This window comes from Plecotus auritus, assembly GCF_963455305.1.
Source record: "Plecotus auritus genome assembly, chromosome: 6".
In the NCBI taxonomy this organism is placed as follows: Eukaryota; Metazoa; Chordata; class Mammalia; order Chiroptera; family Vespertilionidae; genus Plecotus; species Plecotus auritus.
The window spans coordinates 167,805,769-167,823,477 of NC_137773.1; the positions used below are offsets into that span (position 1 = coordinate 167,805,769).

The window sequence follows — 17,709 nt, forward strand, 5'->3', positions numbered from 1 at the left end:
GTTGGAAAATCCAATCTTCCTCTGTTCTGCTAAATTTTTTGCCAGTCCTCCAATCTCTGTCTTCCAAATATATGTTTAACTCTCTTCTATTTTTGCTACTCTTCCCAGGAATCTTGTTATTTGAGATTTATACCATTTTTAATTGTGGGCTGTGATTTTAATGGGTTTTTGGTGTAAGTGTTGAAAACCATGTGGCCAGTCTATCATGTTTACTCCGTGTCCAGTAAACATACTTTATGTTTCCAAGTATTTCAACCCATACAATCCCCTTTGCATATATTTTGACACTATAACTATTAGAAACCCTGAGAGTAGTTAATACTATTACCATTTTATGAAGAGACATCTGAGGCTGTAGGAATGTTAGTAGTTTTCTTTAAGTTTAAAGAGCCAGCATAAGACAGATTTGAATTTAAATTCATCTTTTTCTCACTCTATTGAGGCATCAGGGCTACGTTCAGTGATGTCTTTGTGATGGTAGTAACTATTAATAGCAAATCAGACCACAGATTTCCCATATCTTGCTTCCAATGTGAGTTATTCTTTTGAACTATTCTCTGAGCCACAGCATACAAGCTTTCCTCTTCAATCATTCTTGTTATTCCAGAGTAGAAATTGTAACACCTAAAACCAAAGAATTGCTGATGGTCTGACTCGTACAAAACAGATTGCGTTAGAACAGACAAGGAAAACTGAATTTATGGTGTTCAGGTCTGAAGGAAAACATTCTTTAATATATAATGGTGCTATTTCAGAGTCCAGCACACAATGAAATAACTCTCTTCTTTGATGCTTTTACTTACATTTTCACAAAGGGCACAAATAGCTTTCCCTAATTCAAAAACAAAAAAATAAGTGATTTCTTTGGAAGTCCAGTCTTTTGAAGGATTGCAGTCTTTCAGCTAAGTTGTTCTTCTCAAAAATGAAAGGAAGACTTTCCAACTACTGTTTATGAAAAGCACACATAGCCAGTAATTTATGATGTGTTTATACATCACTTTGACTTTCTGTGGTTATAACAGCAGACGTGCTTTGTGTTAAATGAGTCCTTCCTGAAAGGATTTTTCAGATATTACCTCGTGAAGGGTTTCCAGGTACTTTCCCAATAAAAAATTTGCCCACTGGTTTTTTCCACTGAATGTCAAATTTAATCACCTTATTATCACCAAGTACATCTTCATGTAGGTTAAGCAACCCAAATAAAAGGAGAAAATATTTGGGCCAAGCAGTGAAAGAGTGAAACCAGGCAGAACCTTCTCTGACCTGAGGCAAATCATTCCACTGCTTAGACCCCCAGGCTGCATGTCTGCAAAATAATCTCATACAGCCCGGCCAGCATGGCTCAGCAGTTGAGAGTTGAACTATGAACCAGAAGGTCACGGTTCAATTCCCAGTCAAGACACATGCCCAGGTTGCTGACTTGATCCCCAGTGTGGGGCATGTAGGAGGCAGCCACTCAATGGCTCTCTTTCATCGTTAATGTTTCTAGCTCTCTCCTTTCCTCTCTGAAATCAAGAAAAAATATATTTTAAAAATAAATAAAAAATAATCTCATACATATAAATGATCTTCAAGTCCTCTTTCAGTTCTTGAATGTCATCTCTAAGCCATCAGCGAATCAAACTCAATTTATTATCTAAATCAGGCACCACTGTTTTAATACATACATGACTATGGAAGGATTTGATTGTTAATTTATGTAATACATCAACCATCATACTCAGAGCTGGTTATACAGTGACAAACTTAGCCTCATTGCATTCATAGTCCAGAGGAAAAGGCAGACAGAAACAAACTCTCAAATAAATAAATGTGATTTTAGAAATACTGTGACAGAGTCCTGTGGAAAAGAATAATAGGAAAAAGATCGTTTAGACAATGGAAGGGGAATGTTTCCAAGAAAGCCTCCTTGAAGAAATGACAAGTGATTTGAAGGATGAGGAGAAGCAAGACAAGTGAAGAGTCATAGAATCAGCCTTCCAGGCTTATAGGGAAACATGTGCAAAGACCCCGAGGCATTAAGGAGCTTGTGCTTTCGAGGAACCTGAAGAAGATCATGTGGTTAGAGCATAGTGAACAAGAGGGGGTTGGCCTGAGATAACATTAAAAGTGGGTTCCCACCAAATCATTCAGGACTCACACTACTCAGTAGCACTTACAGAAGAGCAGAAACAGGTGACCTTTATAAAGAGCAAAGAAAGTGGAATTTTCTGGCTTGAATGAGAGAACAATGAAAGTGGAGGCAGCTAAGATGTTCTGCAGTGGTTCTCAACCTTTCTAATGCCGCGACCCTTTAATACAGTTCCTCATGTTGTGGTGACCCCCAACCATAAAATTATTTTCGTTGCTACTTCATAACTGTAATTTTGCTACTGTTGTGAATCGTAATGTAAATATCTGTGTTTTCCGATGGTCTTAGGCTCTACAGCAGCGGTTCACGATCCACAGGTTGAGAACCACTAGCAGGGTCACCTAAGACCATCGGAAAACACAGATATTTACATTACGATTCATAACAGTAGCAAAATTACAGTTATGAAGTAGCAACGAAAATAATTTTATGGTTGGGGTCACCACAACATGAGGAATTGTATTAAAGGGTCGCGGCATTAGAACGGTTGAGAACCACTGTTCTAGAGTAATGAATAGAAAAGAGGAGGGTGGACCAAAGCTGGCACCTTAGGTAGAAAGTGGGGTAGAAGGTAAAAGAATCTACCATATTATTTTGCCCTTTTTGAAAGGTTCATGCAAAAGTCATAGAAAAGAATTCCCTGGGTTATGGAAGTAATCACTTCCCCAGGGATTTCATACTAGTCACCAGCAAAGGGCGGGTTGTATCCTAACCACAGCTCACTGTATGTCTGACAGGAACAAATGCTAAGCATGGACTACGCTGCAAAGCCTGTAAGATGAGCATCCACCACAAGTGCATGGATGGCCTAGCACCCCAGCGGTGCATGGGCAAACTGGTAAGGGCCTGCCCCTGAGATCACTCCATTCAAACTCCTTCTCTGCAGCACCTGTGAGAACTGGACACCAGGAAGGCAGCCCTAGAACCCCTGGTCTGCCAACTTGGCTTCCTGGTTGGCAAAGTGACAGAGCAGAGGAGGAGCATTGTCAGCCCAAGGGATGAATGCTCCACGTAGTGACCAACTTGTCCTAGCTTTAGCACTGGAAGTCCCGCATCCTAGAACTCTCCAGGTTTTAAAAGTGAAAGTTAAGCACCCTAGGAACCATATTTTAGCTCCAGGCAAACTAGGGTGGCTGGTCATTCTAGTACTCAATTGGCTGACAGCTCAGTGGGAGTCACACATAGGATAGAAGTTAACCACCCTCCCAAAAGTGGAGAGAGTAATAAAAATCTACAGCACTTTAATAGACTCATGGTGGCCCAACCAAGGGAGGCTGGGTAACCCTGGCCCATTCTGGACTGATCATACCATCTCAAGAGTGTGGGCTTCATTCAGCACTGGTGCCACACATCACTAAAAAGCAACCCAGAGATTTCAAAACTAGGATGGCCAAAGAATTGTAGAAGGAACCAAGAATTTCTACCCCGCAGATACTTAGGGCATGATAACTATCTTCAAAAAAATAATAATAATAAGACGTATCACGCAGAAGAGGGATTCTATTGTCCTCGGTGGCTCCAGGAAAAATGACCTAGGATCAGTGTGTACCAAGTCTTAATAGTCAGAGATGAAGTCACCAAAGACCTACCTCCAGGGTTAGCGAGAGCTCCCCTATCCATCCTCCATCACTGGCAATGTCCAAACAAAGAAGGATACCACTGCCAGGAACTTTGGAGAGGACTGTGGAATTCTAGTAGAGTCTGGGCCACTACGTTTTCTTTCAATACTGGAATATAGTAAGTCAAGGTTCTTAGAGAGTTCAACTTACTCTGATTGACAATGCCCTCTTCTTTAAAACCCTACCTCCTCCTCCAAAGGTTATTTCCACAAGTCAAGGCAAAGACCATGGATGAGAAGCCAGAAAACAGAATGGAATCTAGAACACAAAGCAGATGGTTCTTGGTAGAGCTCGTCAGACAGAAAAAGGCCTTTAAGCCAACCCCTGGGGTCTGCTTTCCCATTCCAAAGTTGATTTTAACCAACCACAATAATGAGCTGTAGTGAAATAAGGCATAATGGTCCATTGTATCCTGGGAGATAATGAGGATTCCAGACACAAGAGAGGCTGCAGTGGGCCGCAGAGAGGGAAGAAGCAGGACAGGGAAAGGCAGGGCTGAGGCTCACTTTCTGGATGGAGTGTGGCTTGCTTATTGCCACCCTCCAAGGGTATATAATAGCACAAGTCAACATCTTGACGGGAGACAAGGAGGTACCCCTAGAAAAATCAACTGGTTTGATTTTTAGAGTTCTTATGTGGTTCTCTTCATCTCATCAGTGACATTAAGCCCTTCTCTTTCTCATTCTCTCCCCAGCCAAAGGGGTTTCGGCGTTACTACAGCTCCCCCTTACTCATTCATGAACAATTTGGATGCATTAAAGAAGTTATGCCCATTGGTGAGTTGGGACATTGATGGGCTGAGCCGGGTTTTGAGCAGCAATGTCAACATTCATGGCTGCTGTTCTCCCAGGACTGCAAAACCCATAGGGTGTGTTTGTGCTTTTGTTTGGTGGCTGACGGGGTTATGATTGTCTGTGTATTTTGCTGGAAGGGAAAGGTAAGGTGGACCCAATTCTGTAGGAATATGCATCCTCTCCATAATGGAGCTCAAATAATACCCAAATCCCAAAGGCTGCTGATATGCTACCCTACCCATCAGCAGCATGATGGAGTGGAAAGAGCATGGGGTATGGCATTCCACAGACCTGGTTCAAATCCCAGCTTCCCCGCTGACCAATGTGTGTCTGCACAAGCTACCCAACCTGTCAAACTCTATAAAATGAGAACAGTAATGGCTGTGTGTGTTTTTTTTATCATTGTTGTAAAAAATAAATATAAATTATAGACCAATGCCGGAAAGGAACTCAGTGAATATCAACTATTCTTCAATTGAGACCCCCCCAAAAAAATGCCTTATATTTATAGACATTGAATTCATTCTTTAACAATATCATTCAGTGTACTTCTATTTTTCTCTCCCTAACAAAACCTCTACATCGATGTTTGTCTTTCGGGGAGCAGAGTGGCAAGTTTTAAACTAAAAATTTATACACTAAAATGTTTTGCATTACAATTCATGAAGCCTGGGAATGTCCCAGTTCTTTCAAAAACACTTGCTTCCTCCTGCAAACTTCCGGTCTCAAAGGCTTCATACCTGGAAAGCCTCACTTGGCACTCGAGGAAGTAAAGCTGATCTTTGGAAAGAACCTTGATATTGGAGTCTGGGGGATGGATAAAAAAGAGGGAAATCAATCCATCAGGAAGCATTTGGGAGCAGAGGGTGCCAGGTGTAGTGGGGGTCCCTAGCCAATGGGCACATGTCATGGGGGACACATGTGAGGAAAGCTTGACCACAAAGCCCCATTTTCCAGGGGGCAGTGGGTCTGCTGCTCAGACCTTGCTCCACAGGTGCATGTGATAGGCGATGCCTGACGTGGCCCAGGGTATGTGAACGGTGATTGGCTGCATTCCTGCCAGTGAGCCGAAGAAACCTTTCTCTCAGATGAGCTTTCTCTCCCGTTGCAGCCTGTGGCAATAAGGTGGACCCTGTCTACGAGGCCCTCCGCTTCGGCACCTCGCTGGCTCAGAGGACCAAGAAGAGCAGCTCTGGCAGTGGCTCGGACTCCCCTCACAGAACCTCTGTAATTGTCCTCTTGGTGCCCTTGGGCAGGGTGGGGCTCAGGCACTGCGCTCTGTGGGTTCCACCTAAATGCATCATGAGGGCAGGGCTGTTGTGAGTCAGGCAGCCGCCAAATGGAAACCCAAAGGGCTTTGGGCCACTAAAGGTTCATTTTCTGTTGCCAACACCCAGGAATCATTTAACTTTCCCCCTCAAAGTAACCTCGCTCTTGGCTTCATGTTCCTTGACTTTCTCTTCTGTATACTCCTTCTCCCCGCCCCCCCCCCCCACCACCACCACCAATGTTAGATAACATGTGAACAACACAGAAAGGTTTGACTCAAACAATGGGCAGAAGCAGGGAGTCCCAGCTGTGCCCAGTTCTCCCTCCAGCTCCATCCCAGTTCAACAATACAGCCATTTCTCACATTGCCTCAATCCTTTCTCTCTAAGGCAAGGTATACCCTTGGATTCACAAAAAAAAAAACAAAAAAATAAAAAAACAACAACAAAAAAACACCCTCCCCAGAAGTGCTTGACCTGTGACTTAGTGGGGCTTCTCTCCAGGGGAGAGTCACCCCTCCCAAGCACCTCTCCTATGTCTTACCTCACTGGAAATGAGTGCTCTGCGCATGTCAAGACTTTTTGTGGCCACCACCCAGCAATCCAAAAGAAAAGCACAGACAGCGCTGGCCAGAGCAGGGAGACCTCTGTCCATCCACCTTGACCTGCATCCCAAACAGGCCTTTCTCACATCCCTGGTGTGAGCCACTACATCCTCATCCCCTCAGCTCCCGCATCCCCCATGCCCGCCTGAGGCTGGCCTGTGTGGAAGGCAGATGCAAAGCCAGCCGGGAAGGAAGAGCAGAAAGGCTTCCCCAGAGGTGGCCTGACCTGTCCACATCGACCCCATGGCGCTGCTCCCGTGGGAGGAGACGGCCTCAGATACACTCCCAGCAGGCAATGGCCATTTCGGCCTCCACCTTCTGGGCTCAAGCTAAGAAGCAGCAAGACCATCAGAGAGTCCATTTGTCCCAGGAAGAGGGAAGTTCTCTTTCAGGTCTAAGACAGCCTTGTTTCTAGCAATGTCTGGACCCTACAGGCTGGTTTTAGGAGCAAAGAGCATCGTTTTCTGAATGCCAATAAGGTGTCCATTTATCACAGTCCACTTACGCTTCCTGTTTACCGGTTCCATCAGTGAAGATTTCTTGGAATTGTGCTCTGTGACAGCATTGTTCTGAGACCTGCAGGGAGACCAAGATAAATCCAAGTGTGCTTAAGTATCTGTCACTTCACTCTTCCCCCGGAGTCCAACTGGACTCATGGAAGAAACCAGAAACGATTGATTGGCACTTTAAAATGCTTTTGCTTCCTTTCTGCAGGGGCAAATCATAATGCATTTCAGCCTCTTGCCATGTTTGCGGCGTTATGCCCTCAAGCTAACATATTCCCACATCGCAAAGCTCAGGCCCACAGGCTGATTTTCTCCCAGGTCTGTAGAGCCATTTGCTTTACATTGTCAGGAAGTCACTGCCTGGCTTGTTTCTAAATCGTTATGTCTCCTTTAATGGCTTTCAACTGCTCTACAATATAAAAGGTTTGATGGCTTGGGGAAGGCCATGCTGAAACCAAATTCAAAACACTTTCCGGGAGTTGGCTGACTAGTTTACGAATAGCCTTCAGTTTCATAAAATTAAATTCACAATAGCAACTTTGGTTCGGAAATAGTGAGCTTCAGAGGAGCCGGATGCAGATGACTTGGAGACCCTGTGACATTTCTTATTTCTGGAGTGTCATGAAAGTAAGAATGGCTGAGGAAAATCCTAGAGTTAACTTTTTTGTAATAAAAGTTAGTCTCTGGAGACTGGTGCTAAACTGCTCTAGAGCAGACTGGGGGAGGTAGGAAGGGAGCTTTGCCCTCCTCTGGTAAGATATACATAAAATGTTTGAAAAGTGTGGCTCTCCATCGAGGCCCCTTAAATTCCTCTTTTATGGAGCCAGGCAGAGAGAAGTGGGGGCATCTGGCCCTCTGAAAGAGGCAATCTGAAAAAGGGACGGTGCCCAAGAGGGAGGACACACCCTCTAAAGTCAGCCAGGCAGACAAGACAGCCGCGATTGGATTCTGAGGACAGTGTCCTGCAAATTCTATCTTCGATGTTCAGACATGGAAATCTGTGCAGTTGGCCCAGTGATGTGACATTGCTCATCCCATGCTCTTCCCTCTTTTCTCCAAGACTTCGGACCTGGTGGAGGTTCCTGAAGAAGCCGACGGGCCAGGAGATGGGTACGACCTACGGAAACGCAGCAACAGCGGTGAGTGAGGGAACGGGAAATCGGATCCCCGCGCAAAAGTGAATCGCATTAGCCTGAGTCAGGGGGCGGGGAAAGTCGATGTCCAGTCCCCTTGTTTCTCTGCTCGCCCTGGGATTCAACCTGGGCAAGTGCTCAGCATTCTGGGGAGAAACAGGGCATCGTTGCTGGTGGATTTCAGTGATTTGACTATACGGTTCCTTGAGTTCTGTCTCCTGCAGTCTCATGCATTATGGGCTTAACATAATGGGGTTTAGGAGTCACTTGCAGACCTTTTGTTAATGCATCATTTCCCCCACTGACCTATGTAAGATCAGCAAAGCCACAGAGAAGCTACTCCATGCTGCACCTCAAGTACTCGAACCAGGAGGATGTGGCGCCAGGGAGGGGAGTAGGGGTCTCACATTTGGCTCCTTCCCAGCAGAGAAAACTAAGTCTCTGGTATGTGCAATCTAGCCAAACATTCTATTTTTTTTAATTTATCTTCATTGTTGAAAGTATTACAGATGTTCCCTTTTCCCCCCATGACTCCCCTCCACCCGCACCTGTCCCCCTCCCCCCACTCCTTCACCACACTATTATTCATTGCTTATGCCCTGTTACAATGATTTCTAAAATAATTATTAGATGCTAACTCCATATATTGCTTGCTAACATTAAGAAAAAGCTGCCTCTTAAACTAGAGTTTAAGTAAACATAACCAGCCTCCTATGAATTCATCTTGCCAATGCTCTCTAATGTGAATAATTACTTAATCTCCACTCCGTTATGCAAAAAAAAAAAAATTTATGGAGCATTTACCATCACCTGCAAAGGAACCTAGGTCACCAATGCTGTCCTCAGGCCGCTCATAATCTAGAGAGGCTGCATGTGCCGACCTGAGTCATTTACTTGGGTTGAGTGCATCCTCAGGTGACCCCTCCCGACGCTCACGCCTGCATGGGAAGCATGGGGATGTGCCCCTTGGATGGGTTTCCCACTTGACTGTTTGCCCTGCCTTTTCCAGACTGGAACCGGTATCCCATAGCCGCTTTGGCAGTGGCTATCTGACAGGGTATCACTTTCACTCCCTCAGTTCTAGGAACTCCTGTGAGCCCCTGGTCTAGCGAGGACTATGCCTCTGTAAGTCCCTGAAGGCAGCACAGGCTTAGCTTCCCCCATGACTCTCCGCCCTAAATAAGCACCAGCGTTCAGCACGGGCCCCCTTCCAGGCCTGCTCACATCTGCGAAAGCACACAGCGAGGGTAAGGATTCTTTTGCACCACGTGGGGAAAATTTCACTTCAGGCCAATGCAAACATGCACTGAGCACTTAGCAGAGCCATTGGAGAGACAAATTAAAGAGTGCGACGGCCAGGGGACCCTCACAAGCAAAGGCACGGCAGGGCCATCCAGCCCAAGTCTGTCCAGCATTACAGGTCCAGCAACTGAATTTGGACAGCAACCCTAAGTCCTTGAGCATCTGCAGAACAAACTCACAAGAGACTGGTATATAAACCAGAGGTGCCTGCATTTTAATGCTTCAGGTCTGGTCGGCTGCTCTGTCCCTGAGTCTGACTTCTGCCTGCACCCCTTACCTGACACTTCTCAACAACGTGATGGTCTCCTCGTCACTAACCACGCCAGACATATTTGGTCCTTGACCCTCTCCTTGCTCTGGAGACAGACTGCTGGACTTCACTTGGTGATCACATGGCTGTGAAGCAGTGACCTAGCCTCTCTCTGCCTCTGTCGACTCATCTGTAAAATTAGGATAATCCTATCACTGAATCCATAGGATATTTTTATCTTTAAATGAGATGATGAATGAAAATACTATGTATGGCCCAGCCAGTGTGGCTTAGGAGTTGAGCATTGACCTATGAACCAGGAGGTCATGGTTCGATTCCCGGTCAGGGCACATGCCTGGGTTGCAGGCTCCATCCCCAGTAGGGAGCATGCAGGAGGCAGCCGGTCAATGATTCTCATCATTGATGTTTCTATCTACCTCTCCCTTCCTCTCTGAAATCAATTTTTTTAAAAAAAAAATTTTAAAGAAAATACCATGTATGCATTGATGACTCTGGAACCTCGTTTCCAGCACTAGTCTTCCTTGCTGCCTCCAGACCCCTGAAGCCTACTGGCGATGGCCATCTGAATGTGGAATAGGCATTTTAAGTTAACATTGGACTCTTGATTCCTTCACCCACACACCCACACCAGCTCTTCCCAGGTTGCCTCTGCTCAGTAAACAGGAACTCTATTCTACTAGTTGATCAGGCCAAACCTTTGGGCATCAGCCTTGACTCCCCATTCTTCTAACACCTCCTCTCTGATCTCTCAGCAGGTCTTATCTGCTGCTCTTCAAAATCTTGCCCAGTATGTGCCCCCCACCTTGCCTCTCTGCCTCAGTCACCCTGGTCCAGCTCTACGGAAGCTGTCATTCGCCCATTCCCTTAATAGTTATGGTCTTAATTTGTCCGGGGGTTTCTTTACTCCAAAAGTGGTCTTCATAGGATTTTATAATGTAAAGGAGTCATCATTCATATAGGATCCATCAATATGAAGTAGGATTGCTATTAACTAAGTTATCACAAGGTCATAAAGTGTCAGAGATGCAGCCTAGAGCCTCACTACTCCACGTGTGGCCCGTGGGCCTGCAGCCTGGACAGCACTTGAGAGCCTGTTAGAAATGCAGAATCTCAGGCTGTTCCAGAACATCTGCAGAATCAGAATTTTTTTTTTTTTAATCCTCACTAAAGGATATTTTTCCGTTGATTTTTTAGAGAGAGTGGAAGAGATAGGGAAAGACAGAGCAAAATATCAATGTGAGAGAAACACATTGATTGGTTGCCTCCTGCACGTGCCCTGACCAGGGCTCGGGCCAGGGAGGAGCCTGCAACCAAGGCATGTGCCCTTGACTGGAACCAAACCCAGGAACCTTTGTTCCACAGGCCGACGCTCTATCCACTGAGCCAAACCGGCTAGGACCAGAATCAGAATTTATATGTGAATCTGTGATATGAATTTTGTTAAAGTTTGAGAAGCAGGATTAGAAATCATGGAACAAACCGCCCTCCCCCCCGCCACCCCAAATCACACAACACATCCTGTTATATAAAGAAACTAAGGCACTGAGTAATACACTCAAAGACTCAAAGTTGATTATTCGCCATCTCTTTTATGTGAAGGGGCATTTTTACCGCCTTATTCCAAGAAATCTGTTAAAAGAACTTAGCAAGCAATAAACCTCTAAAAAGCTTTGGAGATCTATTAGCCATTCCTTTGATCAGCAGTAGCTTTCTTTACAATGCACCCTTGGAAGCAGGAGAGATTAATTATGCAGCAGTTTGCTTCAGAACATTTTCTTTGATTTGATTTAATCCCCTGTCCATGCAGTTTGAGAAACAACATAGAGAAAACACCCTGCTTATGGGGTCCCAGGTTCCCCCAGTCTTCTCACCATCATGGCGAGGACGGTGCTGGCTTTGCAGAAGCAGCGCCTGGGCTTCCAGTCACAAGCAGTTCTGCATCACATGCTTCCTTTATGTTCTAAAACATGCACAGTGCACACAGGTATTATTTCTGCCAAGCCAGGCAGCATGTCAAATCCTGGAGGACTATTTTTTAAGATATATTTTTAATGATTTCAGAGAGGAAGGGAGAGGGAGAGAGAGATAGAAACATCAATCATGAGAGAGAATCATTGATTGATTGCCTCCTGCATGCCCCCTACTGGGGATCAAGCCCACAACCAGGGTAGGTGCCCTGTCTAGGAATCGAACTGTGACCTCCTGGTTCATAGGTTGCCACTAAGCCACACCAGTCAGGCCTGGAGGAACATTTCTAAAGCCACCTTAGAAGAGGGTACATGCCCTAACCGGTTTGGCTCAGTGGATAGAGTATCAGCCTGTGGACTGAAAGGTCCCAGGTTCAGTTCTGGTCAAGGGCATATACCTCAGTTGCGGGCACATCCCCAGTAGGGGGTATGCAGGAGGCAGCTGATTGATGTTTCTCTCTCATCGATGTTTCTAACTCTCTCTCCCTCTCCCTTCCTCTCTGTAAAAAAAATCAATAAAATGTATTTTTTTAAAAAGAAGAAGAAGAGGGTACAATTCATGCTCATTTCTTTACTGGTAAGAGTGCAGTCTGCATTTTCTTTAGAGAAGATCTTGGGCAGGTTTGAGCATTTCTGGTTGTTGTTTTCAACACTACTGCTGAAATGTAGATGGGAGCATTGTTGGTCTTCACCGTTGCTTTAACTGCCAGCGACTCCACTGGAGGCAGGGTAATGAGCAAAGTGAGAAGAAAAATCTAGGCTGCCTATTACAGCATGAAATGCCAAACAATGATGTTCCTGGCTGCCTTCAATAATTGTGTTTCAGTCTTACTAGATGTGATCATAACTTTCCTGGAAGAGAAGCAGAGGGAAAAGAACATAAGCAAGACAGATTCCTAGAACTATTCTTTTCAAAGGGTTGGGTGGTCACATGCACTTGAGGATATTACAAAGCTGAATAGTACCTTGCGTTGCACTAAAGCAAAGAAATTCTGCCCAGGAAGAAAAATGGCAAGCTCATGTTTGTGAAATTGATGCTTGCCTTTAGTATGCACTGGTTCTATATCTCAAATTTTGAGTTGTCACCAAAAAAGAAAAAAAAAAAAAAGGAAGCAAATCTTTTAATGGCTCTGTTGGCAGATGCCCCTGGTTCTGGTCCCCCTCCAGTGGACAATTCCCAAATTACAAATGCAAATATTATGGTGTGTTTTTGCAACACATAATTTTGTATCCAAATCATTTGCAATAACATGAATGGACCTAAAGAGTATTATGCTAAGTGAAATAAATCAGACACAGAAAGACAATGCCATCGGATTTTACTTATATGGGGAATCTATAAAACACACAAAACAAAACAGAAACAAACTCATAGATACAGAGAACAAACTGATGGTTGCCAAGGTGAAGGGATTAACAAAATAGTAGTTATAAAAACAGTCACAAGGATATAAAGTACAGCAGAGGGAATACAGTCAATAATCCTATCTAAAAAAAAAAAAAAAAAAAAAAAAAAAAAGAGTAATATGCAAATTAACCATCACTCCACTACACCCACAAGCCATGCCCACCAGCCAATCAGGAGCGAATATGCAAATAAACCCAACCAAGATGGCTACAGCCACAGAGAGCAGGAGGGAGGCTTGGGTTTCCCCGGCAATGGAGGAAGCCAAGCTTTCTGCCTGCCCTTGCCGGCCTAGGCCTCCACTCAAGGCTACAAAGTTTCAATGATAGAAGATACATAAACCCAAACAGAAATGGCAGCAGCCATGGAGCTGGAGAGAGCAGGAGGCTAGGGTTGCCCCCGGTGATGAAGGAAGCCAAGCTTTCTGCACACCCTGGCCAGCCCAGGCCTCTGCTTAAGGCTATAAAGTTTCAATTATAGAAGATACATAAATCAAAAAAAAAAAAATGGCTGCCACCTCGGAGCAAGCAGAAAGCTTCGCTCCGCTCCAGGCTACACAGTTTCAATTGTAGAAGATAAATAAACCCCAGATACCAGGGCCTCCGCTTGGGTTGCCAGGGGGCGTGGCTGGCCTGCAAACCACCACAGGCTCCTCACCCAGGCCACCTCATGCCCCAAGGGAACCCCCACCCTGATCCGGGACACCCTTCAGGGCAAACCACCTGACCACCACCCATGCACCAGGCCTCTATCCTATCTAATAAAGGAGTAATATGCAGATTGACCATCACTCCAACACACAAGATGGCTGCCCCCATGTGGTCAAAGATCCTGCCCCCATGTGGACACAAGATGGACACCATAAGATAGCCAGCAAGGGAGGGCATTTGGGAGGGACCAGGCCTGCAAGGGAGGGCAGTTGGGGGTGATCAGGCCTGCAGGGGAGGGCAGTTAGGGGTGACCAAGCTGGCAGAGGAGGGAAGTTGGGGGCGACCAGGCCTGCAGGGAAAGGCAGTTGGGAGGGACCCAGGCCTGCAGGGGAGAGCAGTTGGTGGGGACCAGGCCTGCAGGGAGGGCACTTAGGGGTGACCAGGCCTGCAGGGGAGGGCAGTTGGGGGGGACCCAGGCCTGCAGGGGAGAGCAGTTGGGGGGGGGGGGACCAGGCTTGCAGGGGAGGGCAGTTAGGGGCAAACAGGCTGGCAGGGGAGTGGTTAGGGGGTGATCAGGCTGGCAGGCAGAAGCGGTTAGGGGCAATCAGGAAGGCAGGTAGGTGAGCAGTTGGGAGCCAGTAGTCCTGGATTGTGAGAGAGATGTCCGACTGCCCGTTTAGGCCCGATCCCCCCGGTGGGATCGGGCCTAAACGGGCAGTCGGACATCCCTCGAGGGGTCCCAGATTGGAGAGGATGCAGGCTGGGCTGAGGGACACCCCCCTCCCCCATGCACAAATTTCGTGCACCGGGCCTCTAGTATTGTAATAACTGTGTATGATGTCAGATGGGTGCTAGACTTATCAGGGTGATCATTTCGAAAGTTATATAAATGTCTAATCACTGTGCTATACACCTAAAATTATATAATATTGTATGTCAACTGTAATTGAAAAAAAAAAATTAGATTTTAAGTTACTGTAGGCCAATATTAAGCAACAGAAAGATTATATAGCTATATTAATTGGGGGTAGACTTTAAGACCCCCCAAAAAAGAAGCATCACTAGAGAATAATATCATTACATGGTCAAGCGCACTTCACCAGAAGATATAAATTCTAAACTTCCATCCACCTAATGCATAGCCTTTAAATTACAGAAACTCAAAGAGGAATTGATAGAACTATTAGGAAAATTGACATTTCCCTTCATAGTGACAGATTTTAACACACCTTTCAATCATTGGCAAGTTGGATAGACAAAAAAATTTAGTATAGGCATCGAGGAAATGAGGACACATTTGACAATTCTAATTGACTTAAAAAGGACACTCCATCTCACAAATGGACAATTCACATTCTTTTTAAGAACACTTGGAACAATTATAAAAATTGATCACCTGGTAGGCCACAAGCAAGCTTCATACATTAATATTATATAGAACACATCTTTCTGACAACCAAAAAAATCAATCGTCAAAAGATAAGTAGGAAAACTTACAATTTGAGAAATTAAAATAAACTTTTTAAAAGCTCATGTATTAAAAAAGAAATGAAATACATTCCAATGAAAATTGGAATATATTTAAAACTAAGTAATAGGGAAAACACTACATATCAAAACTGTGGAATGTAGCTAAAGTTGTAACTATATACCTTTGAAACTATTCAATTAAAAAATAAGAAATGCTAAAAAGTAATCATCTAAGCAATATATTTAAGAAGTCAGAAAAAAGAAATAGAATAGAGCCTACAAAAGAAAGGCAAATAAAGATTAGAGCAGAAATGATTTAATGACAAAGATAGATCATAAATCCTATGAGCGGTTCTTAAAAATTAAATGCATAACATTTAACAATTTTTAAGAATAAAATAAAGAGATAAAACAAAAGACAATAATAAAGAGAATGAATATAACAGAGATCAAAAGGAAAATAAAAGAATCTCATGGCCAACTTCATGCCAATACATTTTAAAACTATTTTTAAATAGGCAAATACCAAGAGAAATGCCATTGAGCAAAGTCTGACTCAAGAAGTAATAGAAGTAGAAACCTTGGATTTGCTTCTAATCATGATAGAAATGGAATCAATATTTCAAATGTTTGCACTATGAAAAGACCAGGCCCAGTCAACTTTGTAAGTAAATGCTACCAAACATTTAAGGAAAAGAGAGTTTCCGTATTACATAAGCTCATTCTGGACAACAAAAAGTGGCAAGGAAGAAGGACAGCAGCATTGTCTAACTTAGTTTATGAGGCTAATATAAATCTGACCTTAAAAGCAACAAAGACAGTAGGAGAAAAGAGAATCATGGGCTAGTCTCCCTCTTGAACATGGAAGCAGAAATCTGAAACAAAATCTTAGTAACTGAATCCAATCATGTATTTTTAAAAGACAATGCATAATTACCAAGTTGGACTTTTTCCAGGGATGCAAATTTGGGTCAATGTCAGATAAGCCATTAATGTAACTGGCTGCATTATCAGGTTAAAGAGAAAAATAATCATCTCATTAGAAAACACAGTGGTGAACATGGGCCTCACAGGACTGAAAAGCAAAAAAGAAAGACAAAATGTGGAAAAGGAACAGAGGAAAGTCCTTTGGGGTTGTGGCAAAACTAAAGATTCATTTTGCATCTATAACACCAGAAAATATTGCTAGGTGAAATAAATCATATGGAAAAGGATAAGAACCATATGACTACACTCATATCTATACTAATAGAAGGGTAATATGCTAATTAGATCAGGTGACCGGACATCTTCTGGACGTCCGACTTCCTTCCAGACAAAGCCACAGTGGTGGGAGCCGAGGCAGAGGCGGTTAGGGGCGATCAGGCGGGCAGGGGAGGGCAGTTGAGGGTGATCAGGCCGGCAGGGAGGGCAGTTGGGGGCTATCAGGCCAGCAGGGGAGCGGTTAGACAGCGATCAGGCCAGCAGGCAGACAAGCAGTTAGGAGCCAGCATTCCCAGATTGCAAGAGGAATGTCCAACTGCTGCTGCCCTGTGAGATGGGGCCTGAACCTGCAGTCAGACATCCCCCGAGGGGTCCCAGATTGGAGAGGGCGCAGGCCAGGCTGAGGGACCCGCCCCCGCCCCCATTCACGAATTTTGTGCACCGGGCCACTAGTGTAGGCTATAAAACAGAAACAACAAACTCAGAGACACAGATAACAGTATGGTGGTGACCTGAGGGGAAGTGTGTCGCGGGGAGGGGGAGGATGAAGAAGGTAAAGAAGGTCAAATATATGGTGACAGAAGGAGACTAGACTTTGGATGGTGAGCACACAGTGCAATATACAGATGATGTAGTATAGAAATGTACAATTGAAACTTACATAATGTTATGAACCAATGTGACCCCAATAAATTTAATTTTAAAAATATGCCTGCGTCAGGGATATATTCTTTGAATACTTGTTCTGAATGAAATTAGCAATCAAATTATTCTTAATAAAATAAACTTAAAGCAGCAAACATAAAAGTTGTATGATATATTTTTGGTAAATAGACTTGATTCTGAAAGGAATGGGTTTTATTTATTAATTTTTTTTATCCTCACTCGAGGATATTTTTCCCATTGATTTTTTAGAGAGTAGAAGGAAGGCAGGAGGGGAAGAGAGAGAGAGAGAAACATAGATGTGAAAGAGACATATTGATTGGTTGCCTCCCACACGTGCCCTGACAGCGCCCCTACCGGAGCCAGAGCCTACAACCGATGTACATGCCTTTGACTGGAAATCAAACCCGAGACCCCCGGTTCCACAGGCCAATGCTCTAACCACTGAGCTAAATTGGCCAGGGCAAGGAATGGGTTTTAAAAATCATTTTGACACTGTTAAGTTCTGCTTGCAACAATATAGCTAAAAACACATCTGGGTTCACTTCAAATGATTTTTAATGTAGTTCACAACAATGATACACATTTCAAACCAGATACTTAAGGGATAGTCAATAAAAAACCAAAATAATGTGGAATTACAAAATTGTAAATGCCATCCAAACTGTTCATTGCATATGCACCTGATGTACTTCCCTCCCCTTTTTAGCTCCAATCAAGAA

General features: G+C 44.3%; 1 protein-coding gene across 2 annotated transcripts in view; it reads left to right on the top strand.

Moving 5' to 3' along the window:
* STAC (SH3 and cysteine rich domain) overlaps positions 1 to 17,709 on the top strand; it is a 105,005-nt gene that overhangs the window by 58,064 nt on the left and 29,232 nt on the right. For both annotated transcript variants that reach the window (XM_080673874.1, XM_080673875.1), the window contains exons 3-6: positions 2,869 to 2,969; positions 4,445 to 4,526; positions 5,656 to 5,771; positions 7,984 to 8,062. In XM_080673874.1, the coding sequence (XP_080530000.1) occupies positions 2,869 to 2,969; positions 4,445 to 4,526; positions 5,656 to 5,771; positions 7,984 to 8,062 (378 nt within the window). The remainder of the gene's footprint in view (positions 1 to 2,868; positions 2,970 to 4,444; positions 4,527 to 5,655; positions 5,772 to 7,983; positions 8,063 to 17,709) is intronic.